At 57.6% G+C, this 24,220-nt stretch overlaps 2 protein-coding genes across 4 annotated transcripts; one reads left to right on the top strand and one right to left on the bottom strand.

Annotated features, from left to right (window-relative positions):
• Positions 1–428: 428 nt before the first annotated feature.
• Positions 429–4,667, bottom strand: IGFBP1 (insulin like growth factor binding protein 1). The gene is made up of 4 exons (XM_080818663.1): positions 4,203–4,667; positions 2,889–3,058; positions 1,761–1,886; positions 429–892 (listed from the first exon to the last, which is right to left on the bottom strand). The coding sequence occupies exons 1-4, from the start codon at positions 4,540–4,542 to the stop codon at positions 761–763; spliced, it is 768 nt and encodes a 255-aa protein (XP_080674789.1). The 5' UTR covers positions 4,543–4,667; the 3' UTR covers positions 429–760.
• Positions 4,668–7,716: 3,049 nt separating this feature from the next.
• CCDC201 (coiled-coil domain containing 201) lies at positions 7,717–23,988 on the top strand. Of its 3 annotated transcripts, none has more exons than XM_080818639.1 (4): positions 7,717–7,790; positions 8,045–8,487; positions 20,434–20,913; positions 22,913–23,988. In XM_080818639.1, exons 3-4 carry the CDS (start codon positions 20,665–20,667, stop codon positions 23,312–23,314), a joined length of 651 nt encoding a protein of 216 aa, XP_080674765.1. In that variant the 5' UTR covers positions 7,717–7,790; positions 8,045–8,487; positions 20,434–20,664; the 3' UTR covers positions 23,315–23,988. The 3 variants fall into 3 exon arrangements, with proteins under 3 accessions (XP_080674765.1, XP_080674766.1, XP_080674767.1); XM_080818640.1 differs by having other exon boundaries at positions 20,431–20,913; XM_080818641.1 differs by lacking the exons at positions 7,717–7,790; positions 8,045–8,487 and adding an exon at positions 9,172–9,429.
• Positions 23,989–24,220: the final 232 nt, after the last annotated feature.

Below are 24,220 nucleotides of genomic sequence, written 5' to 3'. Positions count from 1 at the left end.
CATAACCTCGTGCACGAGCTTTTGCACGGACATACATCTCACGAATCTGGGGTATATCTCTAGAAGTGGAATTACGGGGTCCTATGGTAAATCGGGACTGGAACCCCAAAGCTGCGTGCGAAGAGGTGCGTGAGAGGTTTTTCAGAAACAGGGAGGGAACATTCAGTTCCCGTCCATGGCAGCCACCACCTTCCCGGGGCGGGGCGGGGGGGGGGGCGGCATTTATTCTCACTACGTCTGTACCATGCAGGCGGGTCGGACGACACGGCCAGCTCGACAGGAACTCCCAGCCCCGTGGCCACGTCCGGTCCCGGCCTCCCCACCTGACTCCCCCTGCGCGTTTACACAGACTCGGATCCGGGGCTGCGGAGGGAACCCTCCTTCAGCCTCCTGTTAAGTCACTTGAAAAAAAATGCACCTGCTGCACATTTCAGGTTTGCATTTTCCAGGCTTTATTTCCCCCCACTCTTCAGAACCGGGAACAGGGAGCTTGGAGGAGCCACAAATCAAGTATTTACACCCGGTGCGACGTGACAGGTTTCATGATTTACAGAGAAACACAGCACACAGGCTGTGTCGGAAAAATACATGTACAGTGAATAAATAAACTACAGATTTACGTGTCCACCAGCAGGCGGCGTATAAAAGTGGTTCCCACACATATACATATATATAGATAAGTGTGTATGATTTCCAGACTATAAATACGCTATGTACTTAAATATTTCCTGTGAAGGGACGGAGGAGAGGACATGTGCTCTCAGCTGTGCACGGCAAAATACTGATTGCAGTTGGGGTCGCCTCTGACCTCCACAGACCCCGGGATCCTCTCCCCGCTCCAGGGATAGACACACCAGCAGAGCCCCCGCTGGCCGTCCGTGGCGGTCCGGCACTGCAGAGGCAAGACAGAGCGCACGGTCAGGAGCAGCCCCGGGGAAGCGGGAGGCGGCGGAGCTCGGAGCCACAGTGACCTTGGCCGGGAAGGGCACGCCCAGCGTGCCAGCCCGGCCGTTCTCCCCACAAAATAGAGACGAAGGCCACGTGTCCAGTTGATGAGGACATCGCGCATGTGTTAAATGGCCTCGTGTGAGCACAGCTGTCCAGCTTGTGGCCCCAACAGCAGGGAGGGAGCACGCACGTCCCGTGTGTGGCCCCCATCACCTCGGACTCCCAGGCAGACTCCTCCTCAGGAAACCATGGCCTCTACCTGTCCCCCTTCCCTGGCTATACACATCCCCAGACCCTGCATTTCACTGAGTCCTAAAGAACGCCTCAAAATTAAGTGTTTGGTTCGGGTTTGATCTCGCTCATTATCTGGCGGGCTGGAAGCGCTGCTGTGTTCCACTGAGCGGACCGTTTGCTTCCGTGGGGAGAGAGCACTACAGAGGTCCAAGGAGACACTCGCTTTCCTAAGATGACCTACCCCCTTCCTCTGGTGGGACAGACGGGAAACAGCTGGAGCATGGGGGACCGACCACCCACCCACCTGCTCAGACTTGCGGAGCAGCCAGGTCACACCCGAACCCGGAGCCCTGGCCGAGCGCGGGGTGGGTCCCCTGCTGGCCGTGACCAGCTGGTCTTCAGGCTCCCAGGGGCTGCCAGTCCGTGGCCCCGGAGGGGTGGCTCTTACTTAATATGGTCAGCTGGGGGCTTTACGGTGCGTATTTGGGACTGGACGCCCTGTTCGAGGAAAGGGGGGCCTTGCGGGGATGGGCCAGCGGGGACCCTCCCCACGAGGATGCCCCGGGCAGGGTGCGCACCTGTCTGCTGTGATAGAACCCGTTCTTGTTGCAGTTGGGCAGGTAGAAATTGTCAAGATGTCTGGGCGACTGGTGCTCCTCGGCCAGTTGTGCCAGTATCCTGTGGAGCTCTCGGCGGCAAGGCTCCTGGAAGAGCATTTGACATTGTGATCATGACAAGGATAAGCAAACTGTCCACCTGAACCCGACCGGCGGGAGAGGTTCCATGGGGCTCTGGGGGCGGGTCAGACCTGCCTGGGAGGTGAGGAGGGAGCTGTTGAGATGCGTGGGGGGCACACCTACCCTCCCCGAACACTGGCTGAACACCTACAAGGAGGCGGGAGCATCCCCTGGGCGCTCCCCTCCGCCTCTGCCCTGTGGGGACTCCGCCCCGGCCGCCTGACGGCAAGGAGGACTCAGCCCTTCCAGCAGCGGGGACTTCGACTGTGAACCCCTTTCCTCTATGCCGTTAGGTCACAGAAGTCAGATGAAGCAAGGATTAAGGCATCCGTCCGGCTACTCGGAGATGAGAATGAACTTTTCCCCATCGGGCACCACGCGCAGACAAAATCCCGAAGTGTCCGGGAAAACGGGTCAGACCCCCATTGTTCCAGGGGCTCATGCTTGGGGGGACCATTTTCTCTCTTTTTCCTCACACGCCGTGCCCATCTCCGCAACTTTGATTCTCGGTCGCCCTCAAGTGGTAGGATTAAAAAGAGTGGTCAGAGCACACGAGACCGCGGAGTCAGCGGTTACTGGGGACAGTCTCGGGGTTGAGAAGACCCGAAATAGTTCTCGAGATGGACGGCAGTGATGCCTGCAGAATTAGTGCCACAGAACTACAGTGTGAAATGGTTCAAGCCATAAATGTCACGTTATGCAGATGTGACCACGATTTTGAGGAAGGGGGGAGCAGGGGGCCTGGGGGAGCTTTGGGGCGGGCCGACAGACGCGTGTCTGAAGCCACACCGTGGCGGAGCTGGCTTTCCACCCAACAGGCTCCCCTCTTCGAAGTCCCTGCGGGAAAAGCTGCTCAAGGCGGACGTGGAGAAGGTCTATCCGGCCTCGGGGAGGAAAGCGTTCACTCCCACGCCTTCAGGACCCGGGGAAGCCCACCGGGTCTGCTTGGCACCTGCCCTGGGGCCTCACCTTCAACTTGTCGGAGTCTGTGTCCGAGGCATACCCAGACCTCATGGTCTTGTAGTTGCTGACTGCGTTCCAGAGGACGGGCATGTCTTCCTCAGACGGGGCCATCAGATGGAAATTCTCCAGGAGCTGCTCCTGGGTGATCTCAGAGCTCTCCGAGGACTCCTTGGCATCTGAAAAAGACAGCATGGCAGACCCCGTGAGCCCTCCCCGAGCTTCCGCACCTGGCCTCTGGGAGGGGCTTCCTCTCCCAAGAATCCAGGCGGGGAGAGAAGGGTGGTCCCGTGGGCCCTGGGTTATGCCCACGTGACCTCCAACAGAGCTTCCGACAGTGTCCGGGGAATCAAGTGACCCAACAGCAATTTTGCAAGCTGGGGGTGGGGGTTACCCTGTGTGTTTGCTTCTAAAGTAGCAGGGGAGCGAAGCCACTCGCACGTTTGTTTGGATTTGGTGTGTGGACAGAGTCACAGAGAGCGGGCTTTCCTGAGGGGGTCCTGGGGATCCAACTCCTTTAAGGACCACTGAAGATGACCGCATTTTACTGACTCTGAAGACAGAGAACCAGTAGGAACACTGTGCCCCTGCTTGCAAGGGTCACGCTCTCCGGCAGATGCCCTACTAGAGCACGGAACCACGGGATTCCTCCCACAAGGACGCAGGACAGGGCAGCCACTGGCCCCCATGGGGAGGTAAGGAGAGCGGGTGGAGGGAGAGGTATTTCCCCTTCTTCCCACTACAAGTAAATCCCTGCGCATCTCAGCAAAGGTCTGACTGTCAAGTCCCTAGGGGAAGCACGCACACCAAACACTTTTTTTCTAGCATGAATGCGAGTGAAGTTTACAGGCTCTGCTCACACACGCTCTGTAAACAGTTGGCAAACTCCACAAGAGTCCCTTACAAAGGACATTCCAAACGCTTGCCCTGGGGCAGGAGGGACCCCCATGCCAGGCCTTCCCAGAGGCTCAGCCCTCTGGGGCCACCCACTCAGCAGCAGAAAGGAGGGCCGGCCTCCCATGGCCCAGGCACGGCCAAGGAAGCCCCTGGGCCTCCCTCTTCTCTCAGGCATCTGGGTCCTCTCCCCAACTCTCCCACCAAGTTGTGTGAGCCCTCCGGCCTCACCTCCCCTCTCCTGGGCACCTGCCCCTGCAGGACCATGAAATGATGGGGCTCATCCAGGTGACCGACGATCTTTCCCCCTCCAAGCTCTGGACTTGGGTCGGTTTGCTCCACACTGACTATCCCTCCCCCCGGCAATCCGTCTGGGGCGGGGACGGGGGAGGGGGCGGCGGGGAGACCCCGTGGGGCCTACGGTCCTACCTGCTTCGGGATCGCTGGGTCCGCAGACGCCTTGGCCGCGGATGAGCGCGTGCAGCGGCCGGGGCTCCTCTGGCCGCGCTCGGCAGCTGAGGCCCGTGGCGCAGCGCGCAGTGACCACCCCGCAGGAGGCGCCCTGTGGCAGGGCGCACACCGGGCAGCAGCCGCAGCTGGCAGGCGGGGCGGCCTCAGCGCACGAGTCGGGCACGGGAGGGCAAAGCGCGAGCTTCTCCGCGGAGCAGGGCGCGCAGTGCCATGGCTGGGGGGCGCCCGCCGTCGTGCCCGGTTGGATGGCCAGCAGGAGCAGAAGCGGCCAGGCGCAGGCAGCGGGGAGCTCAGGCATCGCGGAGCAGGGGCGGCGGACAGAGGCCGGTGCTGGCGGGGCGCTGGCGAGCGAGCGGTGGCCAAGTAGCCGGTGCCGGAGACGCCGCCGATGCCGGAGAGGCAGCCGATACTCGCCGGGAGCCGCGCGCGCCTTATAAAGGGCGCCGACCGCCCTCCCCTCCCCCCGAACGCGGGGTTAATGATTGCCGGAGCTGCGTGCTGGTCGCTGGTGTTCAAAATAAGTTTGGGGGGAAAAAAAGTTTGTTTTGCTCCAGCGTCCGAGGGCCTGCGCAAATGGTGGGCGGAGGGAGGGTTGCTGGTCCAGGTTTCCGACTGTGTTTGTGCTGTTCCGGCTCCCACCGGGAGCCAAAGTGCAATTCTAACCGGGAGTGCACAGCCAGGTCCCGCTTGTTTTGTTCAAGGGGCGTCCCCCTGCCCGGCCGTTCGCGGGTTCCTCCTGCACGGCCCCAGGGACGGCTGGAGAGATCGGCTGGGCAAGGCCAGCCCCCCACCACGGCTAGTTTTCAAAGGGGGAAACCAAGGCCCAGGGAGAGGAAGGGAGGCACCCCTGGCCAGTTTTCAGTGGGGCAAAGCCCTGACTTGCTTCTCCCTCTGCAGGCAGAAGTCCTCCAGCCACGGACCTGCACACATCACGGCCTTTCCCAGGAGGGAGGGTGGGAGGAAAGGGACAGCTTCCCCGCCCCCCCAGGGCTGGAGCCAAGCCCCCCAGTGTCACCGAAGCCTCCAGACTGACCGTGTCCCTGTCTTCCAGAGAGGAGCAGGACTCAGTCCATGCAGAGACAGGGCGGGGGCTGCACCATGGAGCCCAGACCCCAGGCTTCTTCCTCTGACTTTCTGGTTCAGACCAAAAAAAAAAAAAAATTTTTTTAAGATTTATTTATTTTAGAGAGACCAAGAGGTACTGGGCGGGGGCTGTCAGAGGAAAAGAGAATCTCAAGCAGGCTCCCCGCTGAGCTCAGAGCGGGACCGGGGCTCGATCTCACAACCCTGAGATCGGACCTGAGCCAAAACCAAGAGTCAGACGTGCAAACGACTGAGCCGCCCAGGCACCCCATCAGACTAAATTTCTATCAGGAGCCTTTTGCTTTTGTGAAATTCCTGGGTATTCTTGGATGTCTCTGGGGTTATTTCTTGGATATTCTCTGGCATTTCAAGAAAAATGTCACTGTACCTTTAAAGGCAGTGGGAAATGGGCCCTCTCGTCCCTGGGACATACAGGTGCCCTTGTGCGCACCCGGTCCCTAGAAACTAGGGAGCCGTTTGCAAGAAGGAGGAAGCTCCACACTTACTAATGGAGAAAATCTCCAAAATTTGGTGAAGATTTGCAAGTTAAGTATAATTTCCAAGGGAACCAAAATGACGAGGTACAGAGATGTCTGGGTGGCTCAGTCCGTGAAGCCTCTGCCTTCGGCTCAGGCCATGGTCCCAGGGTCCTGGGATCGAGCCCCTCATGGGCCTCCCTGCTCAGCGGGGAGCCTGCTTCTCCCTCTCCCTCTGCCCCTCCCCCTGCCCTTGCTCTCTCTCGAATAAATAAATAAATAAAATCTTTTTTTAAAAAATGAGAAGGTACAGAAGATGCAGTTTGTGTCCAAACAAAGTTATATGAACATACATGTCAGCATGTTTCTAAAGTGATGGACTATCTTGGGAGGAATACATAAGACACTCATGGCAGGGCCTCCTTGGTGGGGAGGGGCCGGTTTGCCCCGTGCTCACTGCCATCCTGCTGGATTTATATTATCCGGTAGACGCTACGGTATTCCGAATGCTGGTAACTTGTATTATCCTGTCTATTATCCATCTCAAGAGTAACCCCATTACAATGAATTTACTCGCTCTGTTTGTAGCTGCCTCACGGGGCTGCTGGCTTGGGGTAAGCCTTGGTTTCTGCTCTGTTCTGAACCTGACCCCAGCTCCAGCAAATATCAAAACAAGGTCGGCGGAAATCACTGCAGTTGGAAGTTCAAGGTCATGTTTGTCATTATTTTTACAGAGTAAAGGTCCGTGTCTGGTTAAAGAGCCGATCGAGGTTTTCGACTGGCTGAGCCTTACTTTTGGTGTCGGTTCCTAAATGATTTCGTTTCCAAAAGAATTTGTGCTCTGAATTTCCTCTGACTTCCTCCATTTAGGATATATGTGTCCACCTGAGATGGTCCCTTAATGACACACAAGCAAGAGGGCATCATCGGGTAAACATTCAGGGCCCACCTACTGTGTGCAGGCCGGTGCCTGCCCTGGACAGTTCACCCTGTTGTGCACTTGCCCAGGGAGGCCCTCACCCCCACCCCAGGTCTTGCTTGCTCAGCACGTAGTGGAAGTTCCTCTCCATGTAAATCGATTCCCAAATGTTTCCACTGTTCGCCTCACAGTAGCAACAAACCAAAGCCCGGAGAAAGCACTCTCCCCTTCTCTGACCACAATACAATGGGACAGTTCCTCCTGGAGACCTCTGTGGGCCGTGCCTGTCTGTCCGTCCTGGGGGTGGCTGCTCCTGAGTGCATCCGGGAGTCCTGGGTCCTGCTGCCCCTGGTGCCTTGCTTTCCACACCCCCAAGTCCGTGCCTCAACTTCCATGACCCCCAATCAGAGTCCCAGTCATCCCTCCTAGGCGCTACAGGACGCCCCTCCGCACTGGAGGGTTGCGCCTTCAGAGCCGTACCTGTCTCCTCAATCCTGCGGACTCCCGCTCATTGTCCAGCCCTCATGTCCCCACCCTACCCTGGAGAAAGTCACCGCCACGTCTCCTGACGCCCTCCTCACTGTGCTTCCGGCCGGGATCTCCAGCCCCCTCCCCTGTCCGCCTCCCCCTGCGCCACCATCCCGCTGTCCGACATCCACCTCCTAAGCACGTTCTTCCAGGGCTCTCCCTGACGCCCTCTGAAGCCACCCCTTGGAACAAAGGGCCCTTCCAGCACCCTGTCCATCCCCCGACAGAGGACACGCAGAGGGTGGGAGCCGTTCTCACAGCTTGCGGCAGGTGCGGCAGGTGCGGCAGGTGCGGCCCGGGTCAGGGGACAGGCTAAGCCACAGCGCCCTGCCGCCTGGCAAGAGGTGCCTGCACCGATGACAAGCTGGTGCTGAAGATAAGTGCTTTCCTGGAGAGTCGAGTGTGGTGGCAAACAGCAGGACAGAGGGCACTGAGCCACGCTGGGGCGCTTCCCACAGAAGCTGCCAGCCAAGGCAGGTGCTGGAGGGGAAGCAGGGCCTCCCAAACAGCAGAGGATGGGCCCGAGGTGCAGGCGACTGGGTGAGGCAGGGAACGGGGAAGCGGGCAGTGTGTTCAGGGAAGGACCCAGCGTCCTCCTGCCTGGTTGCTGGAATGACAGCAGAGGGAACAAGCGGGGAAGGCTCTAGACACAGTGCCGCGGGCTCGGGCCACCGTGGGAGGATTTAGGCAGGTCCAGGGGTACAGAGGTCAGAAGGGAGCTCGGGAATGATCCAGGGGGGCAGGCCTGCAGACCAGAGACCAGTGCTGAGACCATCCCGCTGGTGTCCTTTCAGGCCACATCCCTGGACAGGGTGCAAGCCAGCCACACTGGAGACGCAGCCCTGCTCTGAGAGATCTGAATGGAGACCAGTCCGTGCACACGTCCACCAGTGTCTCCAGGAAGGAAAGGGCAGCTGGTTCAGGATCGGGGAGGGGTGCAGCTGGAGGGAGGGTCTGCGGGGCTGGAGCTGAGCAGACACAGCTGGAGGGAGGACAGCCACAGCCCGGCGCCCCGTCCCTCGGGAAGCAGGGCACAGTTTCATCTGTGTCTCCACAGACCGTTTCCCGGGCTTGGTTCCGTTTTCCCAGTGTGGGTCTGGATTCCCAGAACTCCCTGCTGCCCTTTCCCCACCCCTTGGGAGCCCCTGAATGTCCTCTTCTCTGAGGAGCCTTGCTCGGGGCTCCTCTGTGTCTCGGAAGCGTGCGACACGCCGGACCGGCCGTGCTGAAGAGCCAGGTAAGCCTGAGCTTGCCTGTGGGTCTCCCGCCAGGCTGGGAGGGCAGCGTGGGGCTCACAGGGCCCCCGCACCCTGCGCAGGACACTGATGGGGGCCCCCCGCTCAACTGACTAGTGATGGAGAGCAGGGGTGGGGGGGCTGGGGAGCCGGGGTTTCGCGGACCTACTTGGCCCAAATCAAAGCCTGCAGACATCTGATGTCGGGGTGGGGGGGCACCAACCACCAGCTCAGTGGGATTCAGGGCTGTATTGGGGGGACAGGATGGAAAGGTGGTGCGGGGGCACAGAGGGGAAGTTTTCTGTCCCGGGTATGGACCGTGTTACATCTGCTTGGCAAGAAAGAGCATCAACCCTGGGGAGCCCCGGCCACAGAGAGACACCCACCCCGCCTCCCGGGGTGTACCCTATGCTTGCAGAGGAAGGCAAAGCCCTGCTCCTGGCTCAGACAGGCAGAGCCGGTGGCCCACAGCCGGCAATCCCTCCGCGTGGCCCCAGGGGCGGGCGTGACCGTGCCCAGCGTCTCTGCCAGTTCCTTCCTAACCCTGCACACGCCTGGGCCCCTGCTGGGCCAGGGGTCCCCTGCTGTGCGGAGGGCTGGGGGGTGGCGGGGAGAGGGCCAGGTTGGGGAGGTGCGGGGCCTGCTAGTCCTCCTGCGTTGGCACCTTGGATTTCCGTGTTCTGGCCCCTCGTACCGCCCCCCTGGGCCTCCGTTTCCTGGCCCGTGAGAGGGCCCGTGAGCCCTGAACAAAGGGGTCGTCACCTCCACCACCCTGGGTGGCATCCTGTGTCCCCGCGGCCGCTACGGGCAGAGAAGGGACGTCTCCAGATGATGAAACCTCGCAGGCCCTCCCGTCAGCCAGCGGGTCCAGTCCCGCCCGCACACAGCACACCACTTACTCACCAGCCGCGGGAGATTGGGCAACCGGAGCTCTAAAAAACAATGTAAGGGTCAAGGGCGAAGTCAGACCTTCAAAGGCAGGGAATGCTGTAATCCAGAGGCCCCTCCCAGGGAGGGGAGCTGTTTTTACCCCGGGGGGGAGAAAACACAAAGATGTTGTGTCCTCCGTCAACATCGGGGGTGATGTAAATTCCTGCAAGCCTGCCCGCCCGCGGTGGCTGTCTGTCCAGTCTCATGGCTGCCCCTTCCCCAAGGGAGGAAGGGCACCGTCCTCAACCTGAAGGCACGTCCACTCCCCCTGCTAATCCAAGCGGGGAAGTAGTAGCCTCCCGGCGGTGCATCGCGGCCACACAGCCCAGATCCTAGACGCAGGAGCTTGCTGGTGTGCGCGGGGCCAGGGCCCCAGTGGCGCACCCGGGAAAGGACGGAAAAAGGACATGGCCCTCCGTGATGGAGCCACCGAACTGCATGCACAACCCAGGGTGCTGCTGGGGGTGGTGTACCAAGTGCCAAGCACATGGGGGTGCCCACGTGTGTTCATTCCCTTGACCTTGACCTGAACCTACAGACCCAATGTCACGGCTTAGCCAGCTTCATGTCACCTGGGGCCTGGGAAGAGAGGCACATTCGCAGCCCCACCCAGACCCTGACTGGCGAGCTCTGAAACGGGTGTCCAAGCTGCCGGGGGACCCCGAGGCCTGCTCAAGCTTGAGCTCTGGGCTCCACAAACCCTCCTCCACTCCTACTGAAGGCCAGCCTGCGAGAACCAGGTGGACAGCTGGGGAGGGGGCAATGGAGAGGCACAGTGGGTGACACAGAGAGGTGACAGGTGGGTGACGGACAGAACTCTGCAGGAGCTGATGGACGCCCGCCTCGGTCTTCGCGCTCCCCAGACGGAGTCCCACGAGCTGCTATACCTCTCCTCTGCTCCGCATATAAAGGAACAGGTGCAACCAGGAGCAATCGCCTGGGTCCCTGCTCGGCTCTCAGGCAGGGCTCGTTTGGTTGAGCGTTGATGATCGTCCCCTGGAGATGAGATCTGCGGTCTCATTAGATGGTTGGGAGAGGAGAATGTGCTCCACACCAGAATGGCCCCGGGACCTCCAGGGCAGGGTTGTGTGGAGGGGGTCCCCCTTCTGATGTCTGACCGGGGGCTGCTCTCCGCACCTGCTCAGTAACATGTCTACAGCCCCATCGGCCAACCTCCATGGCCAGGATCCCCTTCCAATGCAACGGACCACCCCTGAGGCAGCGGGGCCTCCGCCACCCCCCAGAGGCAGCAACAAAGGACTGCACTGGCGCCCACTAGGCAGGGGCAACACAGCTCTGCCAGTCTGTGAGCCATTCAGAGAGCAAGGACCCTGCGCAGAAAAGTGGGGGGGGGGGTCATGTCCCCTACATCACAGCGTGGATGTCCCGGGGGCGTCTCCCCTACGTCGCAGTGTGGATGTGATCTATGACATGGGGGGGGGTGCTGTCGCCCTGGCCACACCACAAGAGGCGTCACATGCTCCTCCCCCATTTAGTGTTGATCGTATCTTGGTTTTGGCCATTCTAGTTGGTGTTTACTTATATCTCCTTGTTTTAACTCGCATTCCCCAGATGACGTGCGATGTGGAGCAATTTTTCATGCGCTTATTTGCTATCTGTTTTTCTTCTTCGGGACTGTTTCCGTTAAGGCCTTTGGCCATTTATTAATCAGGTTGTTTGTCTTCTTGCTTTTGAGTTTTAAGAGTTCTCGTAACATTTAGATAACAGTCCTTTATCACATTCATCTTTTGTAAATATTTTTTCCCAGTCTGTGGCTTTTCTTCTATCCTCCTTACATTTTCTTTCACAGATCAAAAGTTTAAATCATACTGATATCCGGCTTCTACACTTTTGCTTTCACGGATCATACTTTTGGCATCGCAAAACTCATCACCGTACCCAGGGCGATCTGAGTTTTCCCCGTGTCGTCTTCTAAGAGTTGGTAGCTTTTCATTTTCCACATAAGCCTACGACCCATTCGACTTACTTTTGTGAAGGCTGTAAGGCCTGCGTCTAGGTTCATTTCTGTGCACGCGGGCGTCCAATTGTTTCGGTGCCATTTGTCAAAAGACAATCTCTCCGTTGTATTATATTTGCTTGTCCCAGACCACCTGACTATATCTATGTGGGTCTATTTCTGGGCTCTCTAAGCCGTTCCATCGCTCTGTTTGTCTATTAATTACCAACATCCCCTCTACGCTATAGATTCATGTCTTACAATACCATAGATTTACAGTAAGTTTTGAAGTCGGGTAACGTCAGTCCTCTCACTTTGTTCTTCAATATCGTGTTGGCTATTCTGGGTCTTTTGCCTCTTTTTTAAACTTCAGGATCAGTTTATGGATATCTACAAAAATAATGTACTGCAGCTTCTACTGGGATCACCCTGAGTCTCTAGATCGAGTTGAGAAAAACTGACCTCTTAACAACATTGAGTCTTCCTATCCATGAACATGGGACAGCTCTCCATCTACTCAGTACTTGTGTGAGATCATCCATCAGTCTGATAGTTTCGCATACAGGTCTTGCACATATTTTGTTATACTTACACACAAATATTTCATTTTGGGGGTGCTAATGTAAGTCTTTAAGTTCAAATTCCACTGATTCATTGTTGGTATGTTCAAAAAGGATTGACTCCGTATCCTGGTACCCTACAACTTTGCTTTAAGCACTTATTAGTTCCAGGAGTTTTTTCACTGATTATTTTTGTCATTGGCGAAGACAATTTTTGGACTCCTTACCAATCAGTATACGTTTAATTTCCTTTTCTTATCACATCAGCTAGGACTTCCACCATAAAGTTAAAAAGCACTGGTGAGAGGGGACAACCTTGTCTTGTTTTGATCTTCATGGGGAATCTTCAAGATTCTCACCATTAACTGTGATTTTACTTAGGTTTTTATAGGTATTCTTTATCAAGTTGGGGAAGTTCTCCCGTCTTCATAGTTTGTTGAGTTTTTATCATGAATACATACTGGATTTTGTCAAATGGTTTTTCTACCGCTATTGATATGATCACGCAGTATTCCTTCAGCTTGATGTGATCGGTTACATTGGATGATTTCTAACTCTTGAGCCAGCCTTGCACACCTGGAATAAATCTCACTGGGTCATGGCATATCATTATTTTATACATTGTTGGATTTGACTTGCTAATATTTTGTTGAGGATTTTTTCATTTATGTTCATGAAAGATCTTGATCTGTAGTTTTCCTTTCTTGTAATGTCTCCATCTGTTTTTGGTATTATGGTCACACTGCCCTCAAAGGATGGGTTAGGAATCAGTCCCTCTGCTTCTATCCTCTGGCAGAGATTGTAAAGGATCGGGATAATTTCTCTCTTAAATGTTCAGTAGGATTCACAAGTAAACCTGGCGCTTTCCGTCTTGGAAGGTATTTTGACGGTTTATCTTTACCAACGTTAATACACTTAAAGCAGTACTTGTGCTATGGTGTTTTGTGCTTATTTGATCAGTAATGAAATTTACAGATTGCTTTTTTTTTTCTTTTCTGTAGTGGTTTACAAAAAGTACCAGTCATTAGCCTCTTACTTACAGCCTGAGGTCAGATGCAACCTTGAGCATACTGCTTGCCTAGAATCTGTTTTAGGAACATACGTGTTGGGGATGGGATAGTAAAGTCAATGGGACACAGGACTAGAGAGGATTGGGGCTTAGGAGGAAAGTTAATTATATTCCAGGTCCCACAGACAGGAGGCAACGCATGCCACACAGGGCAACGGGAGGCACCAGGGTGGTCAGGAGGCAGAAGCGGGAGGAGGGGAAAGCCCTGGCCATAGCCCTTACCAGAGTTTGCATGGGAAAGGCAGAGCAGGGCAGTGTGAGCGGCTTAGCATTGGCTACCTTGAATAATTCCAACAGGGTCTAAGCTGTAGGGTGTCCCTACTTGTCTGGCTCCTGGCTGCTCAGTCCAGATGGAGGAGGTATGGCTCTGGGCTGGTTGGTTCCCATATGGAAGGCATGCTTCCCACTGGGTCCTTTTCTATCTTCAAGGATTGGCTAACTCCACACGGTGCAGCCTCTCCCCAGCCAGAAAGGTCTTAAGATGCCAAAACATCATCACATACAGAAAACACAGACAGTACATATCCAATGCAGAAACCATTGGTAGTCTGCTTTGCTGGAGGTCTGAAAGCCCCAGCACGAGGTGGCAGGGAAAGCCTGATGGAAGCAGGTACAGTGAATGCCAATGCCGCCAGCTGCTGGGTACTTCCCACGTGCCAAGCACTCCTGGGCATTCCCCACACCTGATCTTTAAGCCCAGTGATGCGGCTGTCACTGTCCTGGCCCATCTCTGCATGTTTCGTCCAAAGCCCGAGCCTGCAACATGACAAGAGCCAGGCTCTGAACCGGACTTTCCTGCCCCAAGAGCATTATTTGTACCCACGATGCGGGTTTCCAGGCGGCAGGCCAGCAGGCATGTGTGCATCTACGACTCGGATTCGAGTCACGCCCGAAGTCAGCCTCTGTACAAAGAGAGGCATCCAGTTCCCAGCGCACAGCCTCTCTGAGCCCCGCTCTAGGAACATGCTGGGCTCCCAGGGGGGACCAGGAGCAGGGAATGGGGCCAACGCCTCTGCAGGCTGGCCTCGAGCCCCAGCGGGGCCCCTGCACATGCCCACACTCCCAAGCCTCCCCGCAGAGCACTGCTCATGGCGGCAGTGAAGGGTGATGGCGACAGATGACGTTGGTGTGCCCGACTAACGTGACCCTAGGCACACACTGCAGATTTCGAAATTGTTTTTAGCCGCGAACACAAACAAAAGAACCGTATGCTACACTCAGAGCAGTGTGCCTGAGTGCCAGGAAGTCAGGGGGATGCTGGGGTCAGGAGAGCAGGGCACCCTGGGCAGGGGACCCTCAGAGGGCCTGACACAGTGAGGAAACAACAGACACTGGGATGTCGTCAAGGCAGCCCCACCTGGCTCCCTGCGGGGACTCGGAACAGACTCTTCCCCGCTGTGGCCCTCACTTTCCCCATTGGGAATAGGACAGACTGTACCAGGCGAGACTTTTTTTTTTTAATTGTTATTCACTAATGATATGCTAAGATGCTGGTCGGACGGGCACCGGCCTCTCGCCTGCCCTCCCGCGGTCCCACTCCCGGAGGCGCTTGCCGTGGGGGGAGCTCGCCCAGGCAGAGCCGGCCCCGCGCCAGGGAGCCGCCGCAGTGCCAGTCCGGGTCCCAGCAGGACTGCCCACCAGAACCTCTAACGCCCACCCCGTGAAGGCTGGGAAGGAGTCTCCCAGCACGGAGGGCTTTGGGAGTCCGACAGCTGTGAGTCACTCTCAGCTCCGTGCCTCTGGACACGGGGACACGGAGACCCCGGAACACGACCCTTGCCTTGGGTGCGAGGGTGGGGTGACGGTCTCCGCTCCTTCAGCGTGCCGCGAAGAGGCAGGCGAACCGCTTGGCACGCAGGCGCGCACGTGGATGGCTCAGGTCTGGGCGTCCACGGGGCCCCGGGAAGGCCGGAAACACACTCAGGTGCGCGTGGGAACCCGCCAGGTGGAGACCCTCGGGGCTCGCCCCGCCCGCGCTGCGCCCTGTGCCTGCGCCGCCGCCCGCAGAGCCACGGGTGCCGGCTGCGCGCAGGTGGGGTCGCTTTCACGGGCCCGACCTGCGGGAGACGCCGCGGGGGCTTCTGGGCACCGGCTTGGGGTGCGGCAGCCGCATCCTCGCGTGGAAGCAGGACGGAGCCCAGGGCACAGGTACCCTCCCCTGCCCGCCTCCCCTGGTCGGGGGGACCCACACGCGCCCCACCCCACCCATCATTGCGGTTCCGCGTCCCGTACACCCCCACCCTTCCTCCCCTTTCCCTCCCCGCCAAGCCTGTCCTGTGGGGCTAGGTCCAGTGTGGCCTTGGGGTGGGGGGCAGGGGGCCAGCACCAGGAGCAGGGGCGGAGCCCTCGCAATACTTGGTCCATATGCGCAGGGAAAAGCGGGGTGCAAGACTGGTAGGGTCTCCGGGGGGGGAGTTTCAGAGCCCTGGGCTTTGGAGGCCCCCCACGGGGCAGGACGCCCCCCAATCACCCCCCAGCCCAGCCAGGGGGGCTGCCCAGGTCTCCTTGAGTCTCCCCGTGCCTTGTCAGATAGGGAGGGACCTTTCTCCCGTCTTCATTTGTAGGTGTCGGAATAGGAGGGCTAAGCAGGTGTGGTGTGGCCCCTGCCCCCCCAGCCCCCCATAACCTGTTATTTTTAGCTTCTTCTAGAACATTAGATCCTTACTTTCCCTCAGTTTGGGGGAGGGGCGAAGAGCCTCTACCCAAAACAGACATTAGTATATTAGAAAAACATTTGATATTTAAAAAAAAAAAAAAATGAAGGGTCCTTGCATGTTTATCTGTTGGGTTATGTTTTTTCCCCTGGGTTGGAGGAATGTTAGCCTCTTTTTAATCTTTTACAGAAACTGTGGGCGGTCTGTTTCCACTGAGTATATCATCTGTTTTTCTTTACAGAAATTTAAAATTTTATATTTATTTCAATTTATTTTCCTTTATGGCTTCTGTGTCATGAGTTATGATTTGAAAACCTCACTTCTGACCAGTTTACAGAGCAAGCCACCCGCGTTTCCCCCCAGTGCTTTGATAGCTCTGTGTTTGTATCTTCTCGGCAAGGTGGCAGAACTGATGGCAGTTCAGGGAGCAACCCAAAGTGTGTCCCCTTAGGGGACCAAACTCAGGGTTTTTTTAAGACAATGGAGAATGTATATGTTGCTTTGAATTTTAACTGGTGTTGGCAGCAGAAAAATCAGGTTGGCTGAGCAGAATTGGACCAGATCTCTTACAGTAGCAGTTTGCAGGGGCTTGGGGTGCGTGGGGTTTGGCTGGGTTCAAAGTTGCTGGTTTCACCCCGAGGACCAAGGACGAGCCCCCCTGCTGATGGCCCCCGGCCCCAGCTAAACCCCTCAACAAAAGTGACTCCGTTTCATGTCATGTCTCACAGCATTCATATCTTATATGCCGTTGGAATTTATCTTGGTGGATGTTGTAAGAATCCAATTTGTTTCAGATTTTTTTTAATTATTCTGTTTCTTTTTAGCAATCTGAATTCTTAAAGAGTATCATATTTGGTCCCTTGTAATTTATTTTCATGTAAGGCATGAAGGTAGGGACGTGGCTTTGCTACTTTTTTTTTTTTTTCTAAATGGCTGACCCATCGGAACCACAGCACGCAATGAAAGAAAACTCCCTTCCCCGCTCATTTAAAAAACCCATCTCATCCGCGTACTATTCCCAGATGTATGTCTGCATTGTTTGTGCTGAGTATTACCTGAAAAACCACACTGTTCTCTCTGTAAGCTGTCAGGGCTACAGCATTGTTATGTCAAAAATGCATCAAATTGTTCTTTTTTTGAAAGATTGTTATTTTATTCATATGACAGAGAGAGAGAGCGAGCACAAGCAGGGGGAGCGGCAGAAGGAGAGGGAGAAGCAGACCCCCCGCTAAGCAGGGAGCCCCACGAGGGACTCCATCCCACGACCCTGAGACCATGACCTGAGTTGAAGGCAGATGCTTAACCCACCGAGCCGCCCAGGCGCCCCTCAAATTGTTCTTGTGGAACATGCAATTGTGTACTGGTTCTCAGTTCCTGTCCACGAATAAGGCAGTTCAGGGTGGCTTCTGCTACGCAGGAAATCCACTCCTGTCCCCTTGCCCCGCCTGGTGCACACCCCCCTCTGCACTGAGCCTCGTCCCTCTTAGAAGTAGAATAGAATCATCTCCCTTTATAAGCACGGATGGTCTTCCATGGGATTTGGACCATTTCTCTTCTTTTTCTCTTTGATCTACCATGGGCTTAAAAAAAAAAAAAGAGGAAAAAAAAACCCAACACCGAGAAGCAGCCTCAATTCCTAGCTTATTTCTGTTTCTCCGTCCTTCTCTGTGGATTTTGCTCTTTGCCGACGCTGTGGTGTCTGAAGCAAAGGTACTTAAAGCAGCAAACTGTCGACTTTTATTTTTTATCACACTGTGCTTTTGTTTTTTGACTCCTCCGATGTTTTTTCCCCATGAACTTGGCCTCTTCCAGTGTTAACCGCAGAGGCACTCCTGCATTCACCCATCCTTCTGGGCTGTCTCTGCTGCGCTAATGCTCTGGATCTTTCCGAAGCCCTTTGTCTCCGGGGCAGCCTCCCATAGATGGTGCGGAGCCCGTGAGCTTGCTGACCGAGGGCCAGTCTGTTAATAAGCGAGCTGATTCTGTGTGCTTCTGCTGACGGGGCACTACAGGGGTTCAACCTCTAACCAGCCAAGAAGATGTACGTGCGGTCAGTTGGCAGTAATTCCGTGATAAGATGCTCGCCGTCGCTGGCCGTGAAAGGAATGCCCACCGCCCTTGCTCACATTGTCAGAAAGCCAATGTTCGAACACCTTGTGTGCCCGCGAGGCTGGGGACCGCACAGCCACCCTGGGAAACACTTTGGTCCTTTCTGATCTGACTCATTCTCTGGAGGGAATCCTGCTTTTCAGGGTGGTTAGAGTTCACATTCATCAGTTTCTAAAGGTTTTGCGAAGGGAAACATTGTGCCAAGAGCACCCAGAGAGCTACAGTGTAGCGGCTCTGGAACTGACCCCCACCCCCTCCCTCCCCGCAAGCAGGGCTCCCTGCCTGACTTCCTAGCCCCGGGGGCCTGGAGACTCCCCTGCAGACAGTCCCGCCGGTCCCGATGTGAAGCCAGACCTGTTTTCGGTTTCAGCTGGGCTGGCACTTCTCCCAGCTGCCTGGTGATGCTATCCCCACCTCGGAAGAACGCTCGGAGAGCTCACTGGGGTCCAACTGGGAATGCTCCAGCGCGCCCCACTGAACACGGTTCCGGGAACAATGCCTCCTTCCCACCAGACCTCGCTGGTGGACCTCCTCTGCCTGGCCCATCTCCAAGCCCCTTTGGGGAATTTAAACCCCTAGCTCTGCTCTTGTGTCTCCCATGCCACGCTCAGATAAGCGACTTGACGTGCTTTGTTCAGAGTCGGGGACGTGGCCCATTGTCCATGAGGTGACAAGCCACGCAAGCACGCGTATCAGGAGTCCATTAATGAAATACGAACTTCTTTTGTACACAGGACGTGCATTCCACATTTTTTTGTTTTTTGTTTTGTTTTACAAATCACTAGCGTTAGCCTCCAAGGGGATCCAGACTGCAGGAAGGCTGACATTGGACTGTCCAGTTTTCTAACTTGAAAGCAGCCCCATGGGAGAGCCCAAGCTCCCCCCCCCCCACGGAAACCGCGATCACCAGTGTCCGGCTTATGCCACTCGGTGTGGCGTGATTTGTTACGCAGCAAAGGCTGGCTAAGACGCTTCCCACAGCTTCGTAGCATCCCTAATCAGGGTCACGTTTAAGGCAACAAATGCATCTGTTCTTGGTTCTAAGAGAAGTTTACCCCCTTATTACTTCACTTTCATTAATATGCTTTTCAGCTCTGCCTCCCCCCAAAACTCGCTACCAGATACATCCCCTCAGGCACAAATGCACAGCAGGTGTTCAAGGAAAACACCTCGCTAGTGCCCTCCGCTGACTGGTGGCACTGTCCTCGCCCCGAGCGGAAGCCAGTTGGCAGGCAGCTGCCACGACTGCGGGCTTCCGGGAACGCCCCGGTCCCTCCGTCCACACTTGTATCTGCTGTTGGAGAGAAAGTTCCAGTTCCTCCTGTACCATGCACGGCAATGGCTTTCCTAATACTTTTGGGAAGCGTTGCCCACAAGGGACATCACCACCAGAAACTATTACTCCCGCTAGCAAACGGGGGCATGAGATGGTCCCGTGGGAATGGGATTCAGCAAAGCGTGGCTGTTCGTGGTGAACGAGGCTGCAGGGAATGTGGTAGGGCCAGTCGGTACATTTTTAGGATGTTGTTTCCTTCCCTGTGGCTAAATGCCCAGAAGTGGAACTACTGGGTCACATGAGATTCCAAGTTTTCATTTTTTTGAGGAGCCTCCATACTGTTTTCCAGAGTGGTTGCACCAGTGTGTATCCCCAGCAACCGTGCACGAGGGGTCCCTTTCTTGGCATCTTGTGGTGTTGGTTTCAGCCATTCTGACAGTTGTGAGGTGGTATCTCATGGTGGTCTGATTTGCATTTCCCTGGTGATGAGTGATGTCGAGCATCTGCTCATGTGTCTGTTGCCATCTGGATGTCCTCTTTAGAGAAATGTCTGTTCACGTCTTCTGCCCATGTGTTAATTGGATCATTTGGGTTTTTGCAGTGTTGTATGAATTCCTTGCATGCTTTGGATATTACCCCCTTACTGGATCTGTACTTTGCGAATACTTTGCCCCATTCCATGGGTGGCGTTCAACCTAAAATCAGCATCCTTTGAAAGTTACCTAGACTGGGAGGGGATTGGCTCAAAGCCAGTGTTGATTAATAGCGTGAATTAATACCTCTTTAAAAGACACACGAGGACTTCTTTCAAACAACAAGCTGCTAAGTCTGTCAGGTCATTTTGACACGACAACTTTTCAAGGAGCGTGTGGAGACCACGACCTTATGATGACAAGCCTGGGACTTGGGATCCAGGGGCTTGCGCTCAGGGGCTCGAGATCGGGACGCTCGGGGTCCACAGCCCTGCCCGACTCGCCGTGCCCTCCGGACAGGGAACAGCCACGTCCGCCCACTGCTCTGTTCTTTCATGTTGAGGGTAAATGTCAAGATGACTTCACTGACAACATTTTACAGTTTTCTCCTTAAAAAAAAAAAAAAAAAAAAAAAAAGCATTTTTACCTGGAAACCACTTTCTTTTTTCAATTCCATCATTAAGACACCACATTTTGGACCAATGCTTTCGTTTAAGACCAAAATATAGAACAGGTGACGTGGGTAGGAAGGCCGGCACGGTGGGAGCACGTGCTGGGTGCTCCCAGCTCCCACGGGGGCAGGACTGGAGGCCCTGTGCCCAGGGCAGAGGCTGAGGAGGAGGAGGACGGGCTCTGGTGCCCATCCCGAGGCTCCTGCCCGGATCTTCTATGGAGCCGACATCTGTGTTCTGTCTCAGCAGGTTTCCCGGGTGAGCGCCTCTGAGGAAGACGAGGCCCCTTCTTCACCGAGGCATCAGCAGCCCTTGAGAAAAGTCCTAAAGCACACGACCCCGCAGGAAGCCTCCCCCAGCCCGCGCAGGAGGCCAGCAGGCCGCGTCCCCTCCCACCCGAGAGAGGCCCCCGAGGCTGGGTCCCCGCCGCCCGCACACCTCTCCTGGAAGCGCCTGGTCCCCTGGGCAGGGCTCAGCCCCATGGCCGCTCTCCAGACCCCGAGGCTTTCCAACATCTCGGCCTCCGGGGCGGCCGGCGGGCAGCCAGGGCCCAACCCAGACCCCCCGTCTCCCGAGGAAGGTCCACCTGCACCGGCCACGGTCACCTGGCAGCAGCACCAGAGAGCGGAGTCCCACGGAGAAGGGAGCTGGCCTCAATCCTGGGGGTTGCCCGGGATCCCCAACGTGGCTGGAAGGAGGAGACGGGACCTGAAGAAGCTGGAGGCTGTGGTACGACTGTCTCCGACCCGACCCTGGCTGTGTCCCTGACCCAGACCTGTCCCTGACCAGTCCTCCAACCCAACCCTGACCTTGACCCAATCTCGACCCCAGCCTTGTCCCTGACCCTGTCCCTGACCCAACCCTAACCCCAACCCTGCCCCCGGCTATGTCCCTGACCAGTCCCCGACCCCATCCCCATCTGGGGACTCAGGGTCCCGTGGAGGTGGCTGGTGACCCCTGAGAGAAAGGGCAGCTTCCCTTCCCTCTCTGCTCAGGCCTTTCTGATGTCCTGGTCCTGCCCCACCTGCTCTGAGGGGTCCTGTGACCCCGTGTGGAGCTCCTGTGCCCCTCCCCGTTCCCACCTGCTCTCTAAGCTCCTGTGAACCCTCGTGGCCTTCTCAGGGGGTGTGCACGTGGGCCCAGAAAGCTGTTGGCTCTTCATCTCAGGGCAGCCCCGGGCCTCCCTCCATGTTCCCCTGGCCCCCAGAGACCCTTTCCTGCTCTGAGCTCTGCGTCCTGGCCCCTCAGCTCCTTCACCCTCTCCTGTGACACTCTGTAGTTCTAGAAAGTTCTGAGACGGGTACTGCTAGGGGATTTCCATGTTGCCTCTCACGTGGGGCCCCGCCTGGCCCGTGGGCTGGGTGCCCGTGGGCCCGGTGCCCGTGAGCCCGTGGGTTCCCTCCCTCTGTGGCCTCAGAGGCCCTGGCTCGGCTCCACCCGTGGGGACTCCGTGGAGGTCGGGTGTGGCGCAGCCTGGACGGCTTCTTTCCGGCTCTTCTTTCTTCTCTCACCCCTCGTCTGCCCCTCGGAGGGGCGCTGGGTTGCACTTTCCAAGGCCACCGCAGGACACCTCGACTGTGCTGCTGGCTCCTTTCGAGGCTTCCCAGGGCTCTCCACTTGGCCTCACTCGCACTTCGGGGGTGTTGCCGGCGGGCGGCTCTCCGGACGCCCCTCCCAGCCTGCCCTCTGCGGCCACGCCCCGGGCAGAGCTGCGAGCGGGGCCTCGCCGAGCTGACCGGAGCTCTGCCTGCATTCCTGGCTGGGGTCCCAGTGCGGGGCCGCCCCCGAGCCCCAGGTGCCTCCCTAGTGCCGGGCCCCCCCGGGCCTATGCTCCCACCTGCTGCCAGGAGAGGTGTGAGCAAGGCTGGAATATTCTGGAGCTGATGGAGGGAGGCGGCCGGGGGTTCTCACCGCGTTTCAGAGACAGTCCCGTGGTGGGGCAGCCCCTGCAGCCTTGGGGTCCCTCACGCAGGCCCCCGGCTTCCCGCCGCTCTGCCGGCTCCGGGCTCTGGGAGGGGTTCACGTGCTCGCTGGCGGCCCCTCCCCCAGCCCTGCTCTTCCGGCTCCCCTGCCGCCCACACCCCTGCGGGCAACACCAGCTTCTCCTGGCCCTCGTCCGCCTCCCCCCACCGGGGTTTGCTTCTATTCTTTACACTTTGAGGCTATTGGAGGACCTCGATGTGCGGGGGAACCGCCATGGAGCGGCTGAGGACTCCAGCCCTTCCACCGCCAGCCCTGTCCTCTGCGATCCTGTCCCTGCACACGCCCCTTGTGGTCTGGCTCAGTCCCCCTGCCCCCCACCTCTGTTTCTGCGAGGCCAAGGCCTCGTCTCCATCTCCGTCGGAAGCAGGGCTCATCCTGCTCTGTGTCCCCCACCCCGGCCTGGGCCCTTCTCCCGCCGCAGCCTGGGAAGACGGCTGTCTGCTCGGCCCTGTGGGGACGTTCCCCGCACGCCCCCGGCTGGCCCTCGCTGTCCCTGTCCCCAGCCGTCCGGCCTCCTCTCTGCCTTGTCAGACTCAGTTCCCTGGGTCCTTAGCCACCCCTGCGGTGCCCACAGAGACGCGGCCCTCTGGGGCGTTGCCGCTCTGTGGTGCAGTTGTGTGCGCGGCCGAGGGGCAGGGGTGGGGAGGGGCGTGCAGCCCGGGGAGGGGGGCCTCTGCTGTCCACGGCAGCTGCGGCAGGTGTTTCTGCAATGCGGGCCTTCTCGGAGATGCCTTTCCTCCCCCAGGCGGAGCGCGTGAGGCAGTGGGAAATCCGCCTGCTTCAGGACGCCGAGGAGGCCACCCAGCACGAGCTCACCGTGGAGGAGGACTGCCCCTCGGTGCTGGGGCCAGGGGCTGAGGGGCTCTGGAGCGCCCGCCTCGGCCTCACTGACTCCTCCGGCCCTGCATCCGACCGGCCTCCCGCAAACCCCAGCCCTCCCCCGGGCTTGCTCAGGTCCCACTCGGTCCCCTGCCCTCCCGGGAATGCGCCTCTCGACACGGGGGCGGGGCAGTTAACGAGGCCTTGGGCGGTGCCACCAGAGCACGGGGCACACAGGGAGCAGGAGCCGGCAGGCGACGTGGATGCCTACCCTAGGGCTGCCCGCCACCCCACCAGCTTCCCCAGAGCGACCCAGGGAACAGGATGACATTTTGCACGTAGAGACCAGGGAGCGTGGTGACCCAGCCGCCCACACAGGGCTGGGCCACACACCCAGCAGGCTCAGGATGCCATTCCAGGGGAGTCAGACCTGGGACTCCAAGTGGGAGGCGGTTCTGGCAGCTTCCGGCACTGGTTTCGGTGGGGGTGGGGTGAGGAATCCAGCGCCCCGGTGCCTGTGCCACTGGGGCCCCACCGCAAAGCTGGACTTGCTTCCACGCTGGGGCTGTGGCGGGTCAAGGGGCGGGGGGGGGGGGGGGACTCCACCTGGTGCAGAAAACCCGCAGCAGCCTCCCGGTGCGGGTGGGCAGCTCGGGCACCGCGTGGGCACTGCGTGGACACCGCAGGTTATTGGCACAGAGATCAATCTTTGTCTTCCACATGTAGTCATCCCCCACTTTATTTAAAAATGTTTGGTGCTTTGTCTTTAGTCTTTTTTTTTTTTTTCCTTCTGAAAACGAAAAGAGAGTGTTTGTTCCCAGCCCTACCCTGGGCCATCTCCGGGGCTGAGCCTCCAGGCCTGGCGGCGGCGGCCTCGCCCTCACGGATGAAGATCAAGCTTCCCACGAGACTGAATCAGAAGGCACCCTGGACGCAGGGCACCCCAGACACAGGGCACCCCAAAAGGAATCACAGACGGGATGGACCCAGGAGGACACGGTGGAGGCCCAGGATGGGCGAGGTCGAGAACCAGGCTCTCCCTGCATTTGTCTGGAGGTTTCCAGAAAGGAAGGAGGCCAGTCCTCACAGGGTTGGGGGTACGGGTGGGGAGGGCAACGGGCTGCAGTCACGTGGTAAGTCACTTCAAACGCCACGTGCCACTGTTGCGGACGTGTGGGAAGAGCGGGTTTACTGGCCGGTGGGCTTGCACGGTCCTAAGTGTCCTGAAGCGGCT

This window comes from Martes martes, assembly GCF_963455335.1.
Source record: "Martes martes genome assembly, chromosome: 11".
In the NCBI taxonomy this organism is placed as follows: Eukaryota; Metazoa; Chordata; class Mammalia; order Carnivora; family Mustelidae; genus Martes; species Martes martes.
This window is presented reverse-complemented; position numbering and strand designations above follow the sequence as displayed.

Coding starts and splice junctions, on each gene's coding strand:
- IGFBP1 (XM_080818663.1), bottom strand. CDS start 4,542: ATGCCTGAGCTCCCCGCTGCCTGCGCCTGGCCGCTTCTGCTCCTGCTG. Junction 3,059..4,202: donor ACCCAGCGATCCCGAAGCAG/GTAGGACCGTAG, acceptor TGTCTTTTTCAG/ATGCCAAGGAGTCCTCGGAG. Junction 1,887..2,888: donor CAGACTCCGACAAGTTGAAG/GTGAGGCCCCAG, acceptor ATGCTCTTCCAG/GAGCCTTGCCGCCGAGAGCT.
- CCDC201 (XM_080818639.1), top strand. CDS start 20,665: ATGGCCGCTCTCCAGACCCCGAGGCTTTCCAACATCTCGGCCTCCGGG. Junction 20,914..22,912: donor TGAAGAAGCTGGAGGCTGTG/GTACGACTGTCT, acceptor TTCCTCCCCCAG/GCGGAGCGCGTGAGGCAGTG.